Below are 25,645 nucleotides of genomic sequence, written 5' to 3' on the forward strand. Positions count from 1 at the left end.
AATCTACTTTGTCAAGATTACTGGCATTCATTGTTGGTGTAAGATGGGAGATGAACAGTAGAAGTTAGATTTTTTTGTATGGTGATGTCCATATACAAACATAATAGCTTGGTCAGTTGCACTTGTCTCTGTGTCTTTATCAGAATATTTCACCTTGACAGAGAGGACAAACATAGCTGAAACATGCAGGGCCCTATTTAGATGGTCTAAAGTGGACGGCGGGGGCGCATAATCCATGTCGCAAGTGTCATTGCTATTTAGATGCAGACGCAGCTGTCATATTCACGCCCTGCGCCCCCGTTATCTAACTAGCAAATGAACTTGCGCTTCTCTGGGTGTGTTGGTCTAAAAATGAGGAGTGGTCAGGCGCAGTCTTGGCGCGTTGCTAGTTAGATGACGTAAAAAGCAAATGTGCCAGTGACCAACTTAAACCTGGTCTAAAGTCAACGGCGCAGTATTTCGCTGTTAAACAAATTAGTAATATGCGTCTCTAGGCGGGTGCACAACGCGCATGCACTCTGCTCAGACACACGGAGCAGCCACACATATGCAAAAGATAACAAATAAACATATGATTACAATATGAAAGGTTATTATTGTGCACATTAAAATATTTATCAGAAACAGGTCTTAATGGTCAGTCATTAGTCATAATGATCTAATCGCAGTAATAATGATCATCATAATTTATAATAAATTGATAACTCTAAATTGTCCGTAGGTGTGAATGTGAGTGTGAATGGTTGTTTGTCTCTATGTGTCAGCCCTGCGATAGTCTGGCAACCTGTCCAGGGTGTACCCTGCCTCTCGCCCAGTGTGAGCTGGGATAGGCTCCAGCCCCCCCGCGACCCTCAAGAGGATGAAGCGGTTAGAAGATGAATGGATGGATGGATAATTTGTAATAATGTCAAATGAAATTGTGAAATTATCTGGCCAATCAATCATTTTTTTGACTGAAAACCAAAGCCCACACATTGCATTTATTTTAACATGTTATACTAGGCTACATTATATTATATTATTATATTGTTATCTGAGTGTAGAGAGGACACACATGCAAATAAGAGGCAGAACACAGCTCTAGGAAACATGTGAAAACAATTAACAAACGTGGGTGGGGGAGAAAACGTTGAACAGGTCCTAGCTGCAGGATCAGCACCTTGGGGAGCTCCGCAGCAGTCCTGACAGCTGTGCTCTGTTATATGATGAAAACAGGTTTGAATAATATTCCACAGATATTTAGTAAGATATTTCTTGTATTAGTGATCCCACGCCTGCTTTACCTTGGGGAACTTGGGTGCCTGTCTGCTTTCCCCGTAGATCGGGTTCTGACGGGGCTTCACCTCCCGAACGAGGAGATCCATCTCCTCAGCTGTAAAACGCTCACTCTTTCCAGTTGGTAGGTCTGCCATCTAACTAGCTCTCCGCCATGTGCTCCAATCGTGCCTCTTTTAAAGGGAATGAGAGGTGACACTCTGACTGGCTTATTGAATGATACGCCCAAAACACACCCATGACTAATTCACAGAGTAAGTCCAACCCTTTTAGACTCTCCACCATGGCGCACAGTCTGAAAACACGCTGTCTAACTAGCAAGTGACTGGGACATGCCCATGCGCCGCACGCCTGGTGCTTCGCGTTTTAGATCATCTAAATAGGGCCCTAAGGCTTTTAATGCATGTTCAAGATCATGTGCAGAGTAATATTCACCTGAAATGAAGTAAATAGAAGCGTATTATTGGAAAGTATCATATATTTTTTCGAAGTGATTTTCTTTATATTTAAATTGGTCTGCAGGAAAATTTGAATTTAGAAATTCTTTAAAATACAGCAGCCTATAAGTTTCAACATTGAGACATTGGCCTACTAGAGGAAACGCTACAGTTATGTTAGATAGCTGAAGTAATAACAAATGAAACCCTTAGAGAAGACTGTTAGCACAAAATAAATCTATAAAATGATTTTTTTTATAAATAATTTAAGAGATGGCACAGTGTTTACACCTACAATATATGTACTACACACTTGAAGAGTGCAGGACTGGTCTGGTCTGAGTTTGTATTGGAGCCTGGGGAGTCTTTCTGAGACAACCGGCTGTATTCAAAACACATAAATGGAACCATGATGCTGAGTTTTCTGATGCCTCCGACTGACTGGGTTCCTTCAGCTCAGCTTCCATCTACTCTGTCGCTTTTCAGGACAGTTTTATTCAACATGACTCCGCAGTCCTGCTTTGTGATTTATCTCAGGAATAAACAATCAAGCAAAGTAGCACAGGAGCTCCTGTGTGGAGCAGCAACAGTCAGAATATTAAATTGGATAGATCACATCTCATTTTATGGTAAATTAATCCATGAAAAAAACAGAAGCTCAGTAGAAAAGCTGTCTGATCTCTTCACGTAAACTCAAAGGAAGAAAAAGCACAGAATATTGTTTTCTGTTCTGTCTGTTCTCTGATGAAAGCCAGCGTGCCAAAACAGTCCAGTTGACTTTAATTGATCTTCAATCAGTGCGCTGGTCAATAAACTCTTTTGATGCTACCACAAAGGGTTGAGATAAAAAAAAGGAACTGAAATTCCATTTTCACCACTATTTCCTAAACACTCCAGTAAGTTTACTACAGTAAACTTACAGAACCACAGTAAGTGCCACAAGCTATCCGCACATCTTAACTGTTTCCACCACCTTTTAACCTCCGAGATGTAACATAAACCACTGATCAACTCAGTCAACATTCATTTTCAATCCTGTTGTCTTTGATAAATATCAGAAAAGAAAAACAAAGAGCAACATGATCTCGGTCATATATTGCATTGTACTTCAGTACCAGTTATCTATTTAACAGAGTTGTGGACGCGAGTCACATGACTTGGACTACAGTCAGACTTGACAGATGTGATGACTTTAGACTCAACTTGACAAAATCAAAACAGACTTGCAACTCGTCTTGACATTTAACACCAATGACTTGTGACTTCACTTTGATTTGAACACTTTGACTTGAAAATATTTGATACCTTCCCTCAAATCCAAGGATTAAATAAGCGTGCCATGAATCAGCCCATTTCCCTTCATTTCCTGAGGATAATTTTGTTCATGAGCAAAAACTGCAGTGGTCAACAAAAATGAACAGCAGTACGCAAAATGTGCAGGTCGAAAATTTCAGACCAAGATGCAAAAACTTCTAACAGACATGTTTTAACTAATACACATAGACATTTTAAAAAACCTTTTTTGATTTTTGTAGATTTAATATATTAATACTATGTTGTTAAATTGGTATTGAATTTGGTGAAGAGCACATTGTGACTTGTTTAGGACTCAAAGTTTAGGACTTGAGACTTGCCTGTCATGTCTTGGATGCCAAGAGTTGAGACTTACCTGTGACTTACGGAAAAATGACTTGGTCCCACTGCTGCTATTTAGCTTCGCTATCACAGGCAGTTGATAGAAACTTTATTATGCCTTATTTCAGGTTATGATTACATTAAATGAGTTCATGCTGTTGCTAGACTTTTCATTCCACAAAGTCAGAATTTCAGCATCTTTCATTAGTCCCTTTCTGCCTCATCTTCAGTTTGTTACACATACTCTCTGTTATAAATCTGTAGTCTCAAAGCCCAATCCCATTTTCTCAGATTTGACAAAGCTTCTTCAGAGCCACAAAAAAACATTAGACAACTGTTTCCGCAGGCTGAGCGGTACTGATTTGCATGTGTAAAATAGTTGAAGTACTTCTTCAAGAAAACAAGTCAAATTCCTGAAGCCTTACTGGTGGACCAGAGAGGCTGTGAAGTCTGTGTACCAAATGTTGAATGAAACAAATCAATACTATGATATTCCTTTGTAATTTTGCCAGTAATGGGTCCAACATATTTTGTTTGGTACATAGGCCTGTACGTATGGGTCATTAGGATGCAAAGATTTTATTCAAATAAGACATTGACTGTAAGGTGTTCTTCAAATCTGCTGGCAATCTACTGAGGCCCTGTCTACATGTATACAGATTTTTTTGATTATGGATATTTCATCACCTCTGATTCCCTTTTACTGTAAGAACAGAGCACTCAAACAAATGAGTGATGCTCTGGACATTTGAAAGTTTTCCTTTCATTCCTCATCGACAATAATCCCACCTTCTTTGTCCCGCCATCTGCTGGTATGACCATGCTTGATCCAAATCCACTGTTTCTGGCCATGGAACAAATAACATAGGGGCAACAGATGCCTCCGTTTGTTCACAAAGTGGTGCAGAAATGATAAAATATTCATCCCCGGGTCACACTGCCTGTGTGAGCAACGTGTTTGCGTTGAAGAACCTTGTTTTTTATTTTGGTGCCTATGTTAACATCTTAGAGCAGACATACTGCCCACATGAGCAGCAGTGGTCAGCTGCAGAATATCTGGGGAATAGAAGGCCTGCCTATTTTTTCCATGTGAAGCGTGCGGTTTCAGCAAAAATGGACAGTAAAATGGTCTTTTGGTGATCATATTGGCATTGCACAACCTTTCACTACAGTTTCAATGTATTTATCTGTCACTGACATATAGAAAAACATTTCCTGTTTCTGTTTCAAAATAAAAGCCCTCTGACAACATTTCTGTGGACAGAATCCCTTCTTCTGTTAACACAAGGTTTATTATTGTGAACTATTTGCAGGACCATGTTGCTGACAATGCAGTGGCATGCACAGCTCCATAGATAAGCAGACTATCGGCTTTAAATTGTGTAAATACAGTACTCAAAGCACCAGACAGCTCTGCAGCAGCACAACTTTCTATGAGAGCACTACATGTGTGAAAGTCACAGCAGTTCAGCAAGGTTGCCGCCACATGCTGCTCACACAGACAGTGTGATGAATTTGAATTTAGTATCTGGTTTTAAGAAAGGTCAGAGGGTAACTGGAGACCTTTTAGTGTGATTTATCAGTCTGATGATCATTAACAAATGTGCCAAAAGCTGTAGCATTTTGAGGACATCTCCAGACTTTGTCTCACTAATAGATCTAAATTCCTCATTAAATACATTCTGGTCATTCCAGCTGATAACACTTACAAAAAAATGAATCTGCAATAGGTTTTATTAACACAGCATCATGGAGTTGTTCCTCACCTGCCATGTCGGTGGCGAAGGGTCGGTCCGGTCTCCAGCCGGTGTACCAGCCCACAACTTTCCCCCCAGACACCAGGGGGCGCTCATATGCTCTACCGCCTACAAATCCCACAGGCCAAACAGAAACACCTCGAGTACTGCGCATCTGCAAAGAGGGAATAAGGAAAGGTTTTAGTTCACTTATGACACACTCTTACAATCATACACACAAGATGACTATGTACGCACATAATTTCATACATTTCAAGCATAAAGGTGGCTATTTGATTAACTCTATTAATTTGGGTCTAGTAGACCCAATTGAGACAACTAAGTTAAACACAGAACTGTCCTGTGCCTCCTAAAACCTGACCAGTATCATTTGACAGTTGTGTTATTTAGAGCCAGCAGGAGGCCAATGTGCTCGAACAGTCTCCTCTGTGGGGCTGCTTTAAAGTGTGTTCTGCTGTAGTAACAACAGCTGTGACATCGTCAGAGGTCAGACTTTTTACTGATCTACATTCAGTTTTCTTGTCAGTCACAATACGAGTTCTGCAAAACCAAACCGGACACGATGTCTGAGCCTACAGGCGATGCACACTTTGCGGGTGCAATAAAGTGGAAAACCCCAGAAAGTCTGGTGACGTTGGTTCTGAAATGAATTACTCATGTGTCTGTTTGCATGACTGATTAGAGATCTTTAATTTCTTATGAAATATGGGTGAGGGCAGCATGCAGAGGGACTCTGTGGCTAACTGAATAGAGGACTAAATGAAACTGTGCTGTGCGGAGCTGCCTTCCATTTTCACAGTGAATGAATTTGCACACAGCCGGAAGCAGTGCGACGAGAAATGAGAGTGAGAGAGAGCGAGATAAAAGACAGAGATGGGGGTGCAGAGAGTGGACTGTGCGAGGACGGCTGAGTTTTTGTGTTGGAGTATGAGACATCTGTATCTTGTCTTTGTGTGTGGGTGCACATGTGAGATTCTATTTTCCAACCCCTGCCACCCTCAAGCCCATTCATTCAGACGCCGCTCCTCATCACTCACCCAAACAGCCTCCAGCCAGTCGCTCACGACAAAACAACAGAACAAAACCAAATCAGTGAGCAGCACTGCATTACTGTGCCCAGGCATCACACTGAGTCCTAGCTTTTAAAACCACAGGAAACCAAGTGTATATATAGCCCAATCTATGGAGAGGATTTACAGTTCTGCTGCAAACTTCCAAGCAATAATGGAGGAGGAGACCTGGTTGTGCACAGAATAGCTGAATGCAGAATAAAAACACCCCAAAGAGTTTATCTTAACTACAATGTATTTATTGGTAAATAATTTAGGAGAAATTGAATGTTTTTCTATCTGGATAAGTGCAAGCAGATACCAGTGACAGCTCAGTGAGTGGGGTATCTATCCAATCAGGTGAAGGCAGGTTCATGTTGATGTATTACTGATGGGGAGAACTGTCAGTCTGCCATTGACAGCCTAATTAAAGGATGTCTGCCTCGAGCAAAGTGCATATTGAGCCTTGCCAGAGCTCAATGACAGAAGCAAACTGTAGACGGAGCTGCAAGGCAAGGAAATGTAAAACACAGTTTCATATGAAGACGCAGCTCAAAATCATCGCTTAATGCAATTGTAGGCCTACTGGTCTCTGGTAGATATGATGACTACTAAACAAATGTACAAGACAATGACCAAAGATATGAAGCAGTAAATAATAGACTATAATAGAATATATACTGAAATTACCACCTTGTGGTTGTGTGTCTCAGCCAAACAGTTAAATTACATCTGTGTCTGTCCAGACTCATGTGTAGCCATGGCAGTAGACAATACTTCAAATATGGATGTTGCTGCAGAGGTGCACCAAATTTTTAGGGCTGTAATACAAATATTCCAAGTTCGACAGAATGCAACGGCACCTGGGTGAGGTGATAGGTGACGTGAGAGTGATAGAAAGAGGGAAGCTATTAATAACTTACAATGCAGTGGGTCGGACCATATCACTAGATGCAAAGCGAGCCCTTCACTACAGTTGCCAGCTGTAGATAACAATTAGCCTCACTTGTTCCTTTTACTCATCAGACACAAGGTTATTCAATAAAAGCCGGGACATGGTCTTTGACCCCATGGGAGCTATGGGGTATGACACATGCACAATGTAACCGCTGCTGTGATGCTGGAGGGTTACAGCAGACATCACTAGAAATAAAGGGAAAGTGTTTTTTGAGTACACTCTGTTTAGCCTCCTTTCGTGCACTTGGCTTGACAGACCTTTTCGGGTACACTGGAGGGATATACAATAGAATGTTTTTATACGTAAAAGCATATGTTTATGGTCTTTTATTAAAGACCATTTAATAATTGCAGAATTGTAATTCTCATCCATATCTTTATTTTTCATATAAAATAGATTCCAACTCATGACCGACTGCTGACGTCTCAGTGAAACAAATTAATCATCCTCATGTTCTACAATAGTGCGCCAGCTATTGAGGCTTTAGGTAAATCAGGTAAATCACATGACATGATATGACGCCGCAACTTCCCTCTTTTACCTCCTTGAGCTGACAGCTAATTTACTGCTTGAAGCGTTGTTCAATGACTGATCTAAGGACATTGGCCTCGTCCCTGTCAGACACTTGCCACGTCCTTTCAGTTTCCTCCACCAGCTTACTGATGAAAAAACAAAACAAAAAAACGCAACATTCAAACACTGATTTGGATGTTGATTGACAAAGCAACGATTGAAGTTTCGAAGCATTCGGGTCATCTATACAAAAATCATTGGCTATTATGTACCCTTGTTAGATTCTACATTGTGCTAAGTATTGAAATGTTTTTTTTTTACTTCTCATAAAATGGGTTATAGAAAAAATGTATAATGCTCTCTTCATCTCTGTGTTGTTGTCAAAGGACTGTTTTCACTCTGCAGCATTAATCGACAGCAATGTCAGTCTGATTTATTCTGTACATGTCATGATGTGACATATTCTTGGTTATTCCTCTGTTTAAGTCTGAGTGCATATCAGTTTGTTCATTATTATGTTTGTCACATACTTCCATGATGTAAATATCATGCAACATATGGACATACTGGTACTTTCATCCAAAGACTAAAATCAAAGAAACATACTTATAATATAAATACATGTACTGTACATATATTATTCTAAATCATTACAGGATCTGACCTACAGTATGTGTGAGAATAACAAGTGGTGTGGCAATATTATTTAACCTTGAAAGGAGTAGTTAAACATTTTGGGAAAAAGCTTATTTGCTTTCTTTCATAGAGTTGGATGAGAAGATTGATGCACTCTCATGTTCATGTGTTTATTATGGAGCTGGAGTTAGGATGCGGTTATCTGAGCATAAAGACTGGAAGCAGGTACTAGGAGTTAAACCAGCACATGATAAATCTTTCATGAATTGGAAACAGGCTGAATCCCTGTTGTGTTAAAGCGATGGGATAAAGAACAGGAGATGGATATTTATTTATATCAACCTGTCAGGGATGATAACATCTCTTCCTTTCCTTCACCCCTTCCTTCCCTTTCATTTCTCTTCTCTGCACCTCTTTTGCCCCTTACCCAAGCACCTTCTTTCCTCCCAGGGCCCCCGAGCGAGGCCAGCAGCTTTGAAGCCCATTCCCCGTTAATACTTCGGCCCCTTGAGTTTGCCTGTGTGACGCTTAAACCCTTCCCCCTCGTTTCTCTTTTGCTGCTGTCTGCCTTTCTCTCCCAGGTCATTTTTCAAAGACACTGACTCCTCTGCTTTGTGAAAAAAAAAACACATGAAAAGAAGAGGAAGAGGAAGAAAGAGAGGCTGACTCTGTGTGTCAGTCTTTCCCAGATCATTCCTGGAGTACGATCGTTATTTTGGCTCAGTGGTTAAGTCCTAGTTTGACTGCTAATGATCCCCCTGGTTTGAATGCAGTGCCTCAAAGCTCAGCACAGTTTGATAGAATGGAAACAAGGTCCATATTTGCAAATATATTCAGAAGCACTGGCTGGACTTACAGGGAGCCCAATTTTATAACACTTTGAAGACCAACATTTTCATTTTTTTTTCTTATTAGCCTGCCTTTAGAAACAAAATCTGCACCACAAAATGGCGAAAATACATCTTTTCCCGCATAAACACACAAAGTAATGTCTGTCTTTGTTGTCTTTAGCTTTTCAGTGTTCACAGAGGTTTTCACAAGTCGCATCCAAGTAATTTTCAACAAGTACTTTCAAAGCACATTATCAGAGTTTTTACTAGCAACTTGCAGTTTTCTGAAGTATCACCCAAGTAAAAAACACATTTTTCTCTGCAGAGAGTAAATACAGGATTGCTTGTTTAGTCATAAACATCTCCATAAGGAAACCTCATAAAGAGCAGAGGGCCTTAACTGGATGTTTTAGTCAACACCAACAGTATATAACTTTCTAATCAAACTTTACAGTAGGTCAAAAGGTAAAACAGTTAGTCACCTTTATCTTTTGTACTTTTATGCTTTTACTCTATGACAGAGTCAAAGCTGGGATGAGGAAAATGATGAATGACACTGTCATGAGAGTATCTGATGACCACAGTTACAGCCAAATAATCATATATGACAGTTTAATGTAATCCTAACACATGACAGCCAAACAATTTTAATTTGTGCTTGATAAAGAAACCTGCCATGTCCGTTTGGTTAATATAAACCTGTCATCATCTTTGAACTGAACTTTGTTCAGTATAAATATTCTGTTAGATATTTTGAAGGCAACCATCCACAGTGAATCAACCAAGCTCAATCCGAAATTGTGTTGGACCAATCAGAGAGTTCATTACCTCTCACATCTCATGAGACAATGATTATGTTTGGATTATGTTTGACAGATATTCATATGTTTATTGTGTGTATTTAAAGGGCCTGTATATGACATTCAGAGCATTACAATAACAGCAAACCACTATTTGCTATGTAAAGATATAGTGGAGTAATGAAGTCCTGAGCAGAGAATGAAGTCATACTGCCCCTGTATGTGTTGTAATCCTTGCTGTGGTAAGCTGGTCTCACTGCATGTGCATGTTAGTGCATGTGTGTATCCCACTGGCTAGCTCATTACTGCTGCTTTGCACTGCGTTTATTCGATAGTTACCTCTGATATTGGAATGGTGGTATTGCGAAAGCATACCGCCCTCCCTGATTATAATGTAATCACAAGCAGCATTTCCAGGCTTCAAGCCAGCAGGGAACTTTAAAATTGAAAGCTGGGTTGGATCAAGACCTTTGACAGTTTAGGACAGGTTTCAGACAGATGCTCATTCCTTTACGTCCAAATCTGTAAACGGGCCACACTCTTCTTTGGAAACACTGTCACTTCCTATTAGTCGACTGCAGAGACATTTTGGGGACATGCTTTAATGGCGTAGATAAAGAAGTCCACCAAGTTTGGTGATGCCTGAACAAACCCTCTTTGATTATGGCCACATTTTTTAATTGCACTTGTTTGTAACTGGTGCTGCCCCCCATTGACCCATTTCAAAATAATTTAACACATTTGGTTCGTCATTATTCTTTATCATACCCTGCACTTTGTAATGATTGGTAAATCAATTACTGATTTATAGTCTGAGTTGTATTATCCCATGCCCATTTTTTGCATGTGACCTGCCCTCTAGTAGTCAATTCATTTGAAACTGTCAGGATATGTTTCTGGTATCTCTTCAGACATTGCTTGCAAGTATTGTAATGAATGGCCCAAAGGTTGTGGAGTTATGTACTGAGCCATGCCCCTATCTGAAGTTCATTGGTCAGTATCTTTAAACGTAATGAGAGCTTGTCCAGCAAAACACGAAGCCAAAAGTCATGGAATTCAATTCTAGAGACAAGGACCCTTAAATTGATTTTTATCTAGGTTCAATTGAAGAAAAGTGTCAGTGTGAATTGAATGACAGTGAGGCCAGGCTCACCTGCAACTGAGGGGAGAGTCCTCCTTGATGTCCAAGAGGAATTGCTGAATGATTTTCTGGTCAAGCTCCAAGAGCAGTGGGAGAAGGTCAAGCGGAACATGAAAAAGCCCAGCTGGATTTGGCTCAGACCAAACAAGGCCACTCTCCGTTCAGCAAAACAAAATTTCTGAAACTCTAGCTGGGGGAGATCTGCACAATGCTCAGGGAAACTCAAAAAGATCTTGAGATGCAGACTTCTATCAATAAGGACCTGGGTGCTGACTTGGAGCAGGTGAGGGGAGTGAAGGAGGCCCTTCATAAACAATTGGATGCATAGCAGTTGGATTTAGTGCTAAAAGACAGCTGGAGACCCAGATGGCTCAAGTTCAGAGAGAACACAAGGAGCTAACCACTGCTAAAAACAATCTGCATGCCAAATTCGAGCAGATGAAGGGTGAGGAAAGAGGCCCTTGATAAAGAACTGGAGGCAAAGAAGCTGGAACTCCGTTGTCACATGCAGGTCCATGCAGAGGCCAGAGCCAAAGTGGAGTTGGAGATGGAAAACCAACTGGAAATCGAGAGGGCCCAAGCTCAAAAAAATCTTGAGCAGTAGACGTCCATCATTAAGGACCTGCACACTAAGTGCAGCGGCCGAAACACTAAGGAGATGACTGCATATCCCCAGACAGTGCGACTGCTTGACATGGACACAGCAGAATGTGAAGCTTGTTCAAGAGCAGAATTGCTGGAGAATGATCTGGCATATGAGAGGGCTAAAATTCATGAATCTGACACTGAGTCAGATGAGAAAACCTCTCTGAAAACAGAAGGAGGAGGCTAAGAAGACTCTAGAGACATGTCAGACCTCCTATCGATTTTCCTCCTTCGGTTTTCCAGCGGACTGTTCAAGCAAGTCCGGCTTCTCTGCTGCTGCCAGGATATCTGTGTTCCTGCCGGAGGAGCCAGCTGCTAATGCTATGTATCGGGATACTGCTAATGCTGCTTGCCGTGCTGCGGTCGATGACTCACCTGCACATGGGCTACAATGTATGATGGAAAATGATTAACAGTTGAAAGTATTTGAAATGTCCATCCCTGTCTAGCTATGATGCTAGTTAGCCAACTTTGGCTAAAGCTTACCTGTCGAGGAGAAGAGTAGCCACTTCGACATCCAATTTCAAATTCTTCTCCACTTTCAACCATCTCCTCCGTTCAAAAGCATCTCCTATATAGACCCTCGCTTTGCCTCAAGTTTTGTCTTGGCGTTTTTTGGGAATCATAACGAGGTCGTTTGGGTTTAGTCACACCGTCAGCCATTTTAGCTCAGTCATAACTATAACTGATGCTGAGACTCTACTGACTGCGTGACTGGTAGACGGCGGTGGGTGGCGCAACAGGCCAAAACACAAATTCAAAACATAAACATGATTTGCAGACCGTAAAATTTTTTTTTAAAATGCGAATATTCGGGCTGTACTATTGTTGTCGGTGAGATCACTATGTTATATTAACATTATTCCTTATTCTCTGTGACATATTAGGAGGATTTTACGACTATTTGCTTTAGATTTCTTACATATAGCTCCTTTAAACAACAACAGGAACCTTGTGGCTGGTCCAAAGGCAGAGAGCACCATGAGGTCGTGTGTGGATGATCTTGAGAGCCAACTCAAAAAACACAGGACAAGAGAGAGAAGAGACACCATCTCTTTTGATGCCTGGCTCTAGGATCTAACCCTGCCCAACAAAAAACAAAAGCTTTGCAAACATACACACACACACAGACACACGCACACAAATTCAAATGTAATTGTTTTCTCTTAAATTATGTCATATTTGTTGGTCTGTTGTTGAAAAGTTGCACTACACTTGTGTGTAATAAGTTGCATTACTTTGATGGTGTAATATAAATATTTACAGTACTCATTTAATTTTAACAGGGCAACTAGTAGGGGTGGGAATCACCAGAAGATCCATAATACGATATTATCACAATACTTAAGTCACGATACAATATTATTGCAATTACAAATATGTGCCAATATGCTGATTATTGCAATACAATATATTGTGAAAAATTGCAATTTATTATTTGTTTCAGACTGTAAATCATGTCGTCAAAGTGAAACTCTGTTTTATGTAATAAGATCAAGTTTTTAGTCTGTTCATCTTACTTCAGCCATGTTTTTTGCAGCAGCAAAATGTATGCAGTGGACTAAAAAAGCAATTGATTATATCTATATATTATGTTAAATTAATTGGTATTTGTAATATTAATGACTTACATAATAAAAAAAATCAATACCTGGCACTGTGTGACAATATGATATTGCCACATGATAACATCATGATACCGTGCTATATCGATTTGTTGCCCTAACCCTAATAACTAGTAACCTCTAACCTTTTACATTTCAAAGGTAATGTTTCCAACATTGCACCCCTGGTTAACACTGTTGGCTCTGTCAGCACTGTTTAGAGCTGTTTATGAAGTTAGCATTGCTAGCAGCTAGCCACTGGCTCAGCTACCTCCATGCAGGCACCTGGTGTTACAGGAGTATTGCAAAGGGAATGTTCCACTATGTTCCCCACTAGTCACCAACTTTGTCTGTCTGTCATTTGATGCTGAGCAGGTAGTGTACAGTGGGATTATCAGAGTTTACTTGCTGAAAACAGCTGCTGCTGGAAACAAAATTGATGAGAGCTATGAGACTGAACCAAAACAGTCAAGATGCAAGAAGAAAATCCAGAATGAGTTAAATAATGCTAAAAAGCTCTGGAGAGCTGAGGGGAACTGCAGACGGTGATAATTATCTGTGGGGTTCATCACTACAAGCAACTCCTTTCACATCATACATTGACATTTGACCCATAGTTTTATTTTTAATAAAGAAAAAGTGCAACTTTAATCTAGATTTTCTTTTGTATCTGTTTGATTAAAAATGTGTTTTGGTGGTTTAGAACAAATCATTTTCACTTTCGCTGCTGTTTCTCTAATCTGAAAATGTGATTCAGCGAGTTGTTAATTTGACCAACCAGATGCAGGAAGGGTTCATGTTGATGTCTGACTGAAGGAGTAAGATGTCAATAATCCATTGTATAGCTCAGTTAAAATGTCCATCTGTCTCAGACAACTGCCTGTAGAGCGTCTGCAGACTGCATTAAATGAGTGAGATGAAAACAGTGGGCTGGCAGTGACGGCTACATCGCCAGCACATTTTACTGCTTACCCTCTTGTTGTCTTTATAGCTTTCATTTATCCATTAGAACTGGACTGTGGCCAGGCTGCGTAGTTATCTGTGTTTAATGTGAGTCTGTCTATCTGGGGTGGCTGTGTCATTAGAGTGAAAATCACACCTTCCACATCGTCCTGTTGGAGCGTCTGAGGATAAAAATCACATTAAGATGACAAGTGAATTTTTGCCCCAGCGTACAGAGGAAGCATCTGACAGACAGTAATGATAAGGGGGTTGTCCAAGTTCAGCATCAGTTTAATCAAGCACAACCTTTTAACAGCCTGATATTAGAGGATGATAAAAAAGTGATATTAAACCAGCTTTGTAGACAGGTTTGATATCAGAAAAGGTCCCGATGCAAGAAGCAGCCGACTACAGATGTTGCCTCGATTTTCATTTTCAAGGTCTGTGCAGCCGTCTTATCAACAACAACTCAATGTCAAAATGTTTGCTGGGAGCCAAACAAAGCTGTGGGGTGACAGTGTTCCAACAGATGGTACATTATTCTGCTCGGTGGCAACTGCTTTAGCACATGCTGGTTTTCATGCCACCATCTGCAGATTACTGCTGGCACAGGAAAAGTTTGCAACACAAACTTCTAGTTTACCTTTATTTACCTTTATTTAGGTTGGCTGAGCATACAGTACATGCTGTTATACAGCAATGCTTTGCTGGCAGGTAAAATGAAATAAATCAAATATTGTGTCGAAGAGCAGGCACAAGGAGAATAGTAAACAGAAGAGTAGGCTTTAAGCAGTAACAGGCAGAGATCAGCACATCATTAAAAACAGTCTGAAGTTTAAGGGGAGTTAAAGGCCTCATTTCCACATTCAGCATGGCAATACTCAACTTGACTCACTTGGAACTGTTCTATTTTGGGTTTTCATTGTTAAAAGTTGTGGATAATACCTGGTTCTTCTTTTGGTAGCACCTCAGTGGAGGTTTCTAAGCCAATCGATTCTCATTCCCAGGTTGTCAAATACCAATGCTCTATCACACCCCTTTGTATGTGATATCAACTCCAAAGGCACCCTTTGGCGTCTTTGTGAGACACACCGGGCCTTCAACTAACTCCAAAGTAAACCCAACCACTGCACTCCTTGACACTGAGACAACTGATGTATGAAGAGCAAGAAAATCTGTGCAAGGGAGGGGAGATGGATGGGTCAAACAAAACAAGTTATGTAGCCCCTCCTCGTGAAACCAGAAGTCATCACTGTTTTAATGTTACACGTTATATAATTTATATGCAGTAGTTGTGCACTTACATCACTCAAGTATTGTCTTTACATCACCTTATGTTATTGTTACATAACAAATGTAATTATTTTAACCCAAAAAATGATCTCTTTTTGTAAAACAAGTTTTGTTACTTAAACCTAACCGCAACCATTTCACAACATTAACCATGTGTTACCATGTGTTTCAACTGTGCATCACATAGAGACACTAAAGGGTGCCCTGTGCATCACTGTCAGACCCCGAGGGGTATGACAAAGTGTCTATATTTGACTATCTGGCAATAATCTCCGAGCGAGATGAGCTGATATAGAATGTGGCGTTAAAACACTGCAGACCATTGATTGGTCAGGGAGAATCGTCACTGGCACAGCATGGGACGTCCTGCACAAACCCATAGTTTGTAAATAGCCATAATACCAACATTAGCGACAGCATTTTTAAAAATTTGCTTGATGTTAATTTTAAACAATGGCAACCTGTAAAACTACGACATACACTACATTGTACAATTAATAAAGTGCAGAAATTCCTCTGTTTGGTGTGCCGATGAAATCATCAAGAGCTGGTGATAGATCCTAGATAGAGCAACAGGCGCAATGTCGCATTGACGATGCTGTCACAGCAGTTTCATGGAGCATAGCTATGACAATCAGCTAAGAATCCTGCCTACACTGACAGGGTATCTGCCATGGAAAATGAAATCGAGAAAAATTACTTGGTACCAAAAGTGAGTCGATCTGAGTCAAATCTAACCATGCAGTGTCATATGATGTTTACAAGGATTTGCAGATTATTCCATGAGCCCTGTTTGTTAACAATAAAAGCAGTCTTTTATAAGCAAGGTCTGGTATGGGGTTCATGAAGTGTCGTCAAGTTCACTGTCACCCAAAGTTCACAAGCTGCATAGAAGATGGCCATTTTCAGACAAGGGCCTTTTATATAAATGAATATCAGTGTTTATTACATCAGCATGGAGAAATGACTAGCTATCGTAAAATCTCCAGTAATGAAACAAAGAGCTGAATGTAGAAGTGGAGGCAGCAGCATTTCTATAAATCACACATAAACAGAGGAGAATTCAACAAGCTTGACCTTTCTTTTATTTGCATTAAGCACCAATTTAAAATTAATAGAAGTGTGTTGCATTGTATTCAAAAATAGTTTTAAATTAGCCATAAATAATTTAATAGACTCTGCCACACAATATAAAATACCACCATCCCATAAAGGCTTGGTCCAGAAAGTGGCACAGTAAAGTTCAGCTGTCAGTTCCCACCTTAAAGCTAGCTAATAGGACAAATAACTCAGTTTACTTGAGAGACATATTGATGCTGTCAGCCTCTGTTTTCTGTTTTATAACTATCTGTAAATCATGCTTGTTTTCTGGAACATTTCATACTCTGGCAGAGTTTATCTACAAAATGTTCACTGCCAATGTATTTCATTTGTTTCCCTACAACGTCCACCCTCGCAACATAATATTCACTCATGCTTATGGTCAGGGACAAACTGTGGTCTTATTTAAATACTGAGTCAACAGTGACTTGAAGCACAACACAGAATGTTTTTATTAACATGCAATCTTTCAATAACTAGGTGGTTTAAAAAAAAAAAACTCTTTGTTTAGTGGAAAAAATGTTTCCACTGAATAATTAAGGAAGCAATTACATATCCAACAGATAAAACAGATAAAAGTTTACATAATGATACTACTACTACTACTACTACTAATAATAATAATAATAATGAGTAAATCTTCAACTTTTTTGAAATTAGGATTTTGTAAAATAATGAAAACTGATTGTTAATTAGGGTTACACAAATCTCACTATCTTCGTGCAGAGGGACCATATTTTCCATATTTTGGGACATAATGGCCAGAATACCCTGTAATGACTGGTGTAGATACATATAACAACATCTATGACTTTTAGTTACTTCAACATCAACAGTAAGGTTCAGCAAAGGTCTTTTTAGCCCAACTTCCACCAAACACTTTTGGTATGGTACCTTTGAAACCAAAAGTTACCCTTCAGACATGGTGCCTAGACCCTAGGGTCCGATTAGCGTTTCCACCACAAACAGTACTCTTAAATGTGGTTGGGGTTGTTTTCAGAACAAAATAGAAAAGACCGTAGTGAGTCTTTCTTTATGTGATACTAAAATAGCAGGTTTGTGCATTTAGTCCTTCTCAGGCAAGTGCAGGGTTTCAGTTTTGCCGGAGCCCACAGGATTGATGCTCTGCAACGCTTTTTCTTTTTTTCTCCAAATGAGAATTAGAATATATGCAGTCCAAATAATCTGGTCGAAATTAATATATATTTTTAAACGCTTGAAGATCCACACATTACTAAAAGTGTATGTCAACCAAGAGAGACAATAAAAACTAATGGAATGGTCAAAGTTGCCATTTGAAATTTAGGATGTGCTGATGGATTTATGTCATCAGCTCATGCATTGAGTAACATTACAAGTAAACATTCCACCTTAGTTACCAGCAGTCAGCCCAGTGAATTAAGTTATTTTTTCCTCAGACTACAGCTGCTGCGAGAGGCAGCAAGACCTCCTTTATTTTACAGTTATAGTTTACTAATGTAAGACTTGTAACAGTATGAACAGTGGTTACATAAGCCTCAAAACCAACCACAACTCAGCCATGAGTGACCATCCACTATTGATCAATCAACGGACTGCAGTGTTCACAGCTCCACTTTTTAGAATCAGATCTGTGTGTTAGGTACCCCAACAGAGGGGTGACCAAAAACGGGGAAGGTACCGAAAGGGTTCCTTGGTACCATCCACAACTTTTCATAATTGTAACAGAAAAAATGCATACTGAACTGAACTGTACTGGACTGCTTGGTGAAAACGGGGCTATAGTCGATGTGTACAGCCTGGAAAGCTTGGGGGTTTTCTTGTTTGCTGTCTTTCGGGACCTCAAGGGCTTTGATGATTTGGAATTTTGGGCTATATAGATAAAATTGACTTGACATTAAATTGGGGGGGTTTTTTTGGCAAAAATGCTCCTATGTAACAAAATGTAACTAAATGTTTGGAATATGAATATTATATGGATTTTTACTAATAAAAATGGGTCATGCATCTTTGCATACTAAAGTTTGTTTTGGAGTTCCACATGGTTCTGTGCTTTCCCTTTGTAACATCATTAGAAATCCCTCTGTAAACTTCCATTGTTATGCAGATGATACACAATTATATCTATCGATCAAGCCAGAAGAAACAGATCAATAAACTAAACTTCAAACATGCCTTAAAGACATAAAAACCTGGATGAGCTCCAGTTTCCTGATGTTAAATTCAGACAAAACTGAAGTTATTGTTCTTGTCCCCAAACACCTCAGAGACTCTTTATCTGATGACATAGTTTCTCTAGATGGCATTGCTCGGGACTCTAGCAGTAATATTTGATCAAGATTTGTCTTTTAACTCATATCCTGTCTCAAAAAGATAGAGAAAAATTAGTCCACCCATTTGTTACATCTAGGCTGGATTACTGCAATTCCCTATTATCAGGTTGCTCTAATAAGTCTTTAAAAACTCTCCAGCTGATCCAGAATACGGAGGCACATGTGCTGACAGAAACTAAGAAAAGAGATCATATTTCTCCTGTTTTAGCTTGTTTTGGACCAGCCCCTAGTTAGGCTGACATAGGCCTAGTCTGCCAGGGGACCTCCTATGATACACCTAGCCCCCTCTCTCCTTCTTTCTCTCTCTCCTCAGTTTCTTCTTCATTTGCTAACATTCACGTCTTATTACTGCATGTCACTAACTTGGCTGTACTGCATGTCACTAACTTGGCTTCTTCTCCAGAACCTTTGTGCTCCACTATCTCGCAGGTTCCCTTAAAACACAGCTACGCCTGGATCGTTTGTTGTGGTTCTGCTGCTGCCATGGTCCTGCCTGATGCCTCCTACTGCTGCTGTTATCATTAGTCATACTTCTACTGTTATTATACACATATGATTATTATTGTCACATACATATACTACCGTATGTTACAATATACTACCAACATATTGTACCACAACTACCATTATTATATTTATTATTATTATTATTATTATTATTATTATGATATTATTACTAAAATTAATGTTATTATAGTTATTGTCATTACTGTCTACCCTGCTTCTCTCTCTGTCTCTGTCTCTCTCTGTCTCAATTCCCCTCTCTCTTTATGTATCACTTTGTCATTATATCGATCTGTTCTGTACACACGCCATCTATTGCACGTCTGTTCATCCTGGAAGAGGGATCCCTGCACAGTTGCTCTTCCAGAGGTTTCTACCATTTTTTTCTTGTTTAAAGGGGTTTATTTGGGGAGTTTTTCCTTATACGCTGTGAGGGTCCAAGGACAGAGGGATGTCATATGCTGTAAAGTCCTCAGGCAAATGGTGATTTGTGATATTGGGCTTTAGAAATAAAATTGAATTGAAGTGAAATGAACTGAATTGGTGAAGGGGACTGTGGATGGCAAGTCACCTTGGTGAGATGTGTGCCAAGCTGCAAACCAACAAACAAAACCGGTTGTGTTTTGGTGAGTCATTGCTGTCTTTCCAAAGGGTTTTTAGCCACCAAACATGGGTGTTTTTTTGTGACTGGTCATTGTTACCCCCCAGGAATTATGCCAGGAGAAGTGGTTGCTTTTTACCGAGACACTGCTGCATTTCCAGATGGGACAGTGCCACATAAAGCGCTTGTTTGAATATACAACATGATCTTTTCCTAACTATCATCCTGTGGTTTTTGTGCCTTAATATAACCACATATTAACCACAGTGTTAAATGTAAAGAAATTTAAAGTTTCAACATATTCACTAAATAATAACACACAGATGTAACATAAGTGGTTTGCAAAACATAAAATGGCAAAAAAATATTCTGGCAATTTGTTTGGAGATCACCCTTAAGCAAATGACCAGCAGCAACATGTCTGTTTCAATCTGATCACCAAATATTCTTAATTAATAATAAGTAGATTTCATACAGGCAGCTAAAGATTCATTGACTTTGCCTTCCAGAATTGAGCTGCTCTTAGTTGGGACTTGTGAGGAAGTGTGAGCAGTATCCTGACTTGGCAGCTCTGACTGCAGCTGTGCAGATTCATCCCTTTAGCGCCTAAATGCTAACCAGTGAGTTGGTTCCTCTGTTTCTGGCTGTTGCCCAGGTTTTCTTTGCTGCCAATTCAGGAGCAAACCAGGAGCTCAGTTTATCTTTTATTCATCCATTTTTACTATGATCTCATGTGTTTTACTGCAAACAAAACTAATTTTAAAAACAGTTACTCCCACTTTGACTTATCATTATCAGGATATTTTATACCATTAACTAAAAAATAAAAGTGTTATTGTGTTTAAGTCCTATTTAGGTTTGTAAAATTTCAAAAGCAGGGTTTCAAACACTCACCAACACTGCAACGAACTTCAGAAAGTATGAAGAGAAGAAAGAAAAAAAAAAATCGATGCAACCTTGAATGTAATCCTCTGCACAGAAAGGCTTCTATTTTGGGAAATGTGAGAGTGTGTGTTTTTGTTGCTTATTTTTCACTGGAAACTGAGTAAAAATCCATATTTTTAAAGCAACATACAAATGGTTGTTACAGTGGGAAGGAAAACACACACCCTATCTCTTTAGGCTAGAATAAAGCTCTATGAAATCAATACAGTGTATTCATCACAGCAAATAGCAACACAGTGAAAATGTTTTATAAAGAAAGGGTTTAAAAGGATAAACAATGACAACTTTTATAAAAATATAGTAGATTCTTTGAAAAAATATTAGTGATTGTTAAGGGGATTGTCCTCCCAGAAAGAATAGAAAGTGTGTAGAAACAGCCAGCTGCCACAGCAGATCTTAGTCTTGTATGCTGTCAGTTCAGATCAAGATCTCAGAGAAGCTACGAGTCCTACATGTTATTCCTACAGTCCACAGTAATCCAGACTACATCTGAGAGCCCAAAAAACTGTCTAAGAAAGCCAGAAACCACAGAGCTCACCCTTATGATCAGGGTTGTCATCAGAACTCTGCAACTTCCCCACAGGGACTGAATTGGGGAAGTAAAAATAGTAAAGGTTGCTGTGAGAGCACACAGTGGGATTTTCTGGAGATAAAGTATTTTTCCTGTCCCGAAGTGCCACAGCTCCACAAGAATACATCTCTCCTTGGGGCGTAAAAAAAAATCAGCAAATTCTCTGGGTCTACACATTCAGTCTCCTCTTCACTGTCTGTGAAGCAGCTATACACTTTAAACCTAAAGACATCTGTTTTAGTTCATTGGTTTCTGGTGCAAGATAAATGATGTCCTTATTGGAGATCAATAGAGTTTCACATGTCAAACACTGACTGGGAGGCCCAGTATAGTACATGTCTTAAACATTTGGTTGAATGGAGTTCTCTCTGAGCAGCAGCAGCAGGCACTTTGGCCCTGTGTATCAAGTATCAAAACAAGGTCTTTTAATAGTAATAATCCATATTATATTCATATTCTGAACATTAAGTTACATTTTGCAACAGAAGCATTTTTGCCAAAAAAATCCACATTGTCACGTCAAGTCAATTTTATCTATATAGCCCAAAATTCTAAATCATCAGGGCCCTTGAGGTCCTGAAAGACAGCAAACAAGAAAACCCCCCAAGCTTTCCAGGCTGTATACATCCACTATAGCCCCATTTCCACCAAGCAGGCCGGTATGGTACAAATCAGTTCAGTTCAGTAGGCATTTTTTCTGTTTCCACTGTAAAAAGTTGTGGATGGTACCAATGAACCATTCGGTACCGTTCCCATTTTGGTCATCTCTCTGTGGAGTATCTAGCACACAGATCTGGCATTACATGGTGGAGCTAAAAACACTGCAGTCCATTGATTGGTCAATAGTGGATGGTCACGCTTGCTCAGGGCTAAGGTTGTGGCTGGATTTAAGGCTAATGTAACCACTGTTCATACTGTGGCAAGTTTTACATACATTAATAAACTAAAACTATAATATGAAATTATGTTTTGCTACCTCTTGCAACAGCTGTTGTAGGAGAAAAAAAAATTCACAGGGCTGACTGCAGGCAACTTTTAAGACAAAACATTTACTCAACTCCACCTTAAATTTCAGTATGACAGCTTTACCCATTCCATTTGTTACTATTGTCCTTCTTGGAGGACATACACTTTCAGTATTGAGTGAGTCTTCAAAAGTTTACAAATATATATTTATATATATATATACTTGCCTGAGAAGGACTAAATGCACAAACCCACTATTTTAAAATAGCAGCCTGCTATTTTGTTCTTAACATGTCTACGTGCAACCTCATTCTGTGGACAATAAATTATTTGATGAGGAAATACAGCGAGTGCTGGATAGAGCAGTGACCTGAAAGACTTAAGCATACTGAAAGCATTTGGTGGAAATGGCGCTGATCTGACCCTCAGCAGGCCTTTTCCACTGCAGACCCAGTCAGCCTAAGCCATGACAATCAGCCCAGTACCCAGTACATCCATTACCAGCCCAGTTGTCAGATAAGAATGTTGGCATCGTATGTTTCTGCAAACAGGAGATACGATACACTTATGTTTAATACGTATCATATCAACATTTTGAGAGTGACATAATTCTGATTATATGTATGAGCATTGCTGTGCAGGGATTCTGCTACCCAACCTGGTCTCACAGAAATCCGTGAAATGACCACAAACTGTTACCACTGCATTATGTGGTGATGGCACGTATTGTATTTAAATGATGTGCCAGATCATGGAAACGTGCCAATGGAAAGTCAATTAGGATCTTTTATCATAGTGGACACATATATTTCCTGGTTCAGTGACATCATTTATTGATCGGTGTTTAATATTAGGACACATAGGTAGTATAAAGAGTGAGACAGTCTGCGTACAGTGGAGACTGGGTTGGATGGGTCAACAAACACAGGACTTTTACCTGATAAATGGCTGTTTGTGTCCCATGCAGAGTTGTAACTCAAAGTAACGCGTTAGAGTACTTTGATTACTTTTGCAGTAATGAGTAACCTAATGCGTTTGAGTAATAAAATACTTAAGCACATTTTCAAACAAGACATCGGTTACTTCCGTTACTTTTAGAACGCTGGTCCTTCAGCTCTGAAACAGCAACGGCTGTCGTTTGGTTCTAATAACAGAGATAACGTTAAACCTATCAGTCTGAAAGAAGCCATGGAGCTTGTGGCTCACTACGTGGTCGGAGAAATGCTGCCGTTGTCTACAGTGGAGTCTGAATAGGTGGAGTAGGACTCGCTGACAGACATATTTCAGACTCAGGACTTGCATTATACCTGGTACGCGCTACACGCTGGTACTCACCAATTATCCCCGGTCGTCTTTCACGGCGTGTGTGATGTCATCGGGTTATTCTTGTCCTATTTTATCACTTTCACTATTATTTGAGTCACTGCCAGAACTGTGTCTGTTCATGTGCCAGCCGACATGTTGTTGTAGTCACCTAAAAGCGTCAGCAGATGGCAGGAGCTACATTTAAAGCGCAATATGTAAACTGTAAAGCTACTGTATCTTCCACAGGAAGTTCTGACAAATGTTTCAGAATAAAAGCCTATTTAGAAAATGGAGGGATTCTCTCAGCCGAGGTTATAAGGGGCTTTTAATTTGAAACAAGTGTTGAGTTTGAAATGACGGTGCGATATGTTAACTTTACAAAGACAACAGAGCGGATAAAAAGTAAATATATAAACACACAGAGGGATTAATAAATAACGTACCATCTATAATGTAGTTTGTTTCAAATGAAGCTGGGAGCCTCTGCAGTTGTGGTGAGTAAATGTTATTGTTGTTAATGTTATTACTTTATGTCCGACCGTGAGGATGTACCATTGTTTGCTAGCTTGATGCTAATGACAGTAACGTTAACTCAGCGGGTTGACAAAGTGCCTCTGCTGTTTCACACCATCATTTCCCCTTTTACTCTGTGTGGTAACATCCCTAGAGGAAATATTAAAAACGCTGGGGTGTTGTTGTCATACAGTTGTCTACGGCAGCAGATCGTTCTGTGTTTCTACTGGTCAAAGTGACGGCTGTGATGGGAGAATTGGATCTCAGTGAAGGGCAAGTGGTCCATAACTTTAATTTTGGAGACAAAAAATGTAGGCTTAGCGCCCTGTGGTCCATTGCCCAGTAGGAAAAGGGAGTAACGTTGGAAGTACTTTTAAAGTAATTGAGTTACTTTACTCAGGGAGTAATGCAGTAAAGTAACTGGTTACTTTTTTAAAAAGTAACGCAGTAACATACTTTGATTACTTTTAAAGTAACCCTTACTTTACACTGGTCCCATATGAAACTGAAAGTCAAGGTTGACTTCTTTTAACCTACATACTTAATCTGATGACACAGCCATACTCACTCAGGGACTCACCAGGAAAACAGAGCTCATCTTTGACACCCAGTATCACAGTAATCTCACCACCCCTCATTGCTCCACCTCCATAACGGCAACCACTTGGGGACTGGTTGAGAGCTATAAGTACCTCCAAATCATCCTGGACAATATACTGAGCTTTAATTACTAAACCTCAGACATCCACCATCAAAGACTCTCTGCCATCCGCACACTCAGGGCTCTCTCAGTCAAACCTCATCTCCCGCTCCTTCTGTAGTATTATTGAACCCATCCTCCTGTACTGCTCACCTCACCAACAAGCCCCTGAAAATCACCAATGTATCTTCTAAAATAATTGGCCTCCCAACCTGCAACCTGCCAAACCTCACTGACATTGCCACCAATTGCAGAGCACTGACCAAAACACACAACACACAAACTCAGCCACCGCCTCAAACCATGTTTCATCCACCTCCCCTCTGAAAGCAGCTATTCTGCAAGAAACCTTGCTTTGGGAGGAGTTTTGTGCCCTCAGTCATTACTGCCTTAAATAGCCTGGAGTCACTATAACAGACTTGTGTTATGTTGTTGTAATGTTCTTGTCTTTTATATCCTGTGTGAAACTTGTTTTGTCTGTGTCTCTGTGGAACAGTCCTGTGATTGTCTGGCGACCTGTCCAGGGTGAACCCTGCCTCTCGCCCAATGACAGCTGGGATAAGCTACCCTTTTTCTAAATCTAACCAATTAGTTTTGGTGCCAAAGCCCAGC

General features: G+C 39.9%; 1 protein-coding gene across 1 annotated transcript in view; it reads right to left on the reverse strand.

Moving 5' to 3' along the window:
- The window catches only part of b3gat2 (beta-1,3-glucuronyltransferase 2 (glucuronosyltransferase S)), a 77,453-nt gene that overhangs the window by 34,526 nt on the left and 17,282 nt on the right, over nt 1-25,645 (reverse strand). Inside the window, exon 2 of the mRNA XM_049600398.1 lies at nt 5,114-5,258. Coding sequence (XP_049456355.1) covers nt 5,114-5,258 — 145 coding nt within the window. The remainder of the gene's footprint in view (nt 1-5,113; nt 5,259-25,645) is intronic.

The sequence above is a fragment of the Epinephelus fuscoguttatus genome, linkage group LG16 (assembly GCF_011397635.1).
Source record: "Epinephelus fuscoguttatus linkage group LG16, E.fuscoguttatus.final_Chr_v1".
Lineage (NCBI taxonomy): Eukaryota > Metazoa > Chordata > Actinopteri > Perciformes > Serranidae > Epinephelus > Epinephelus fuscoguttatus.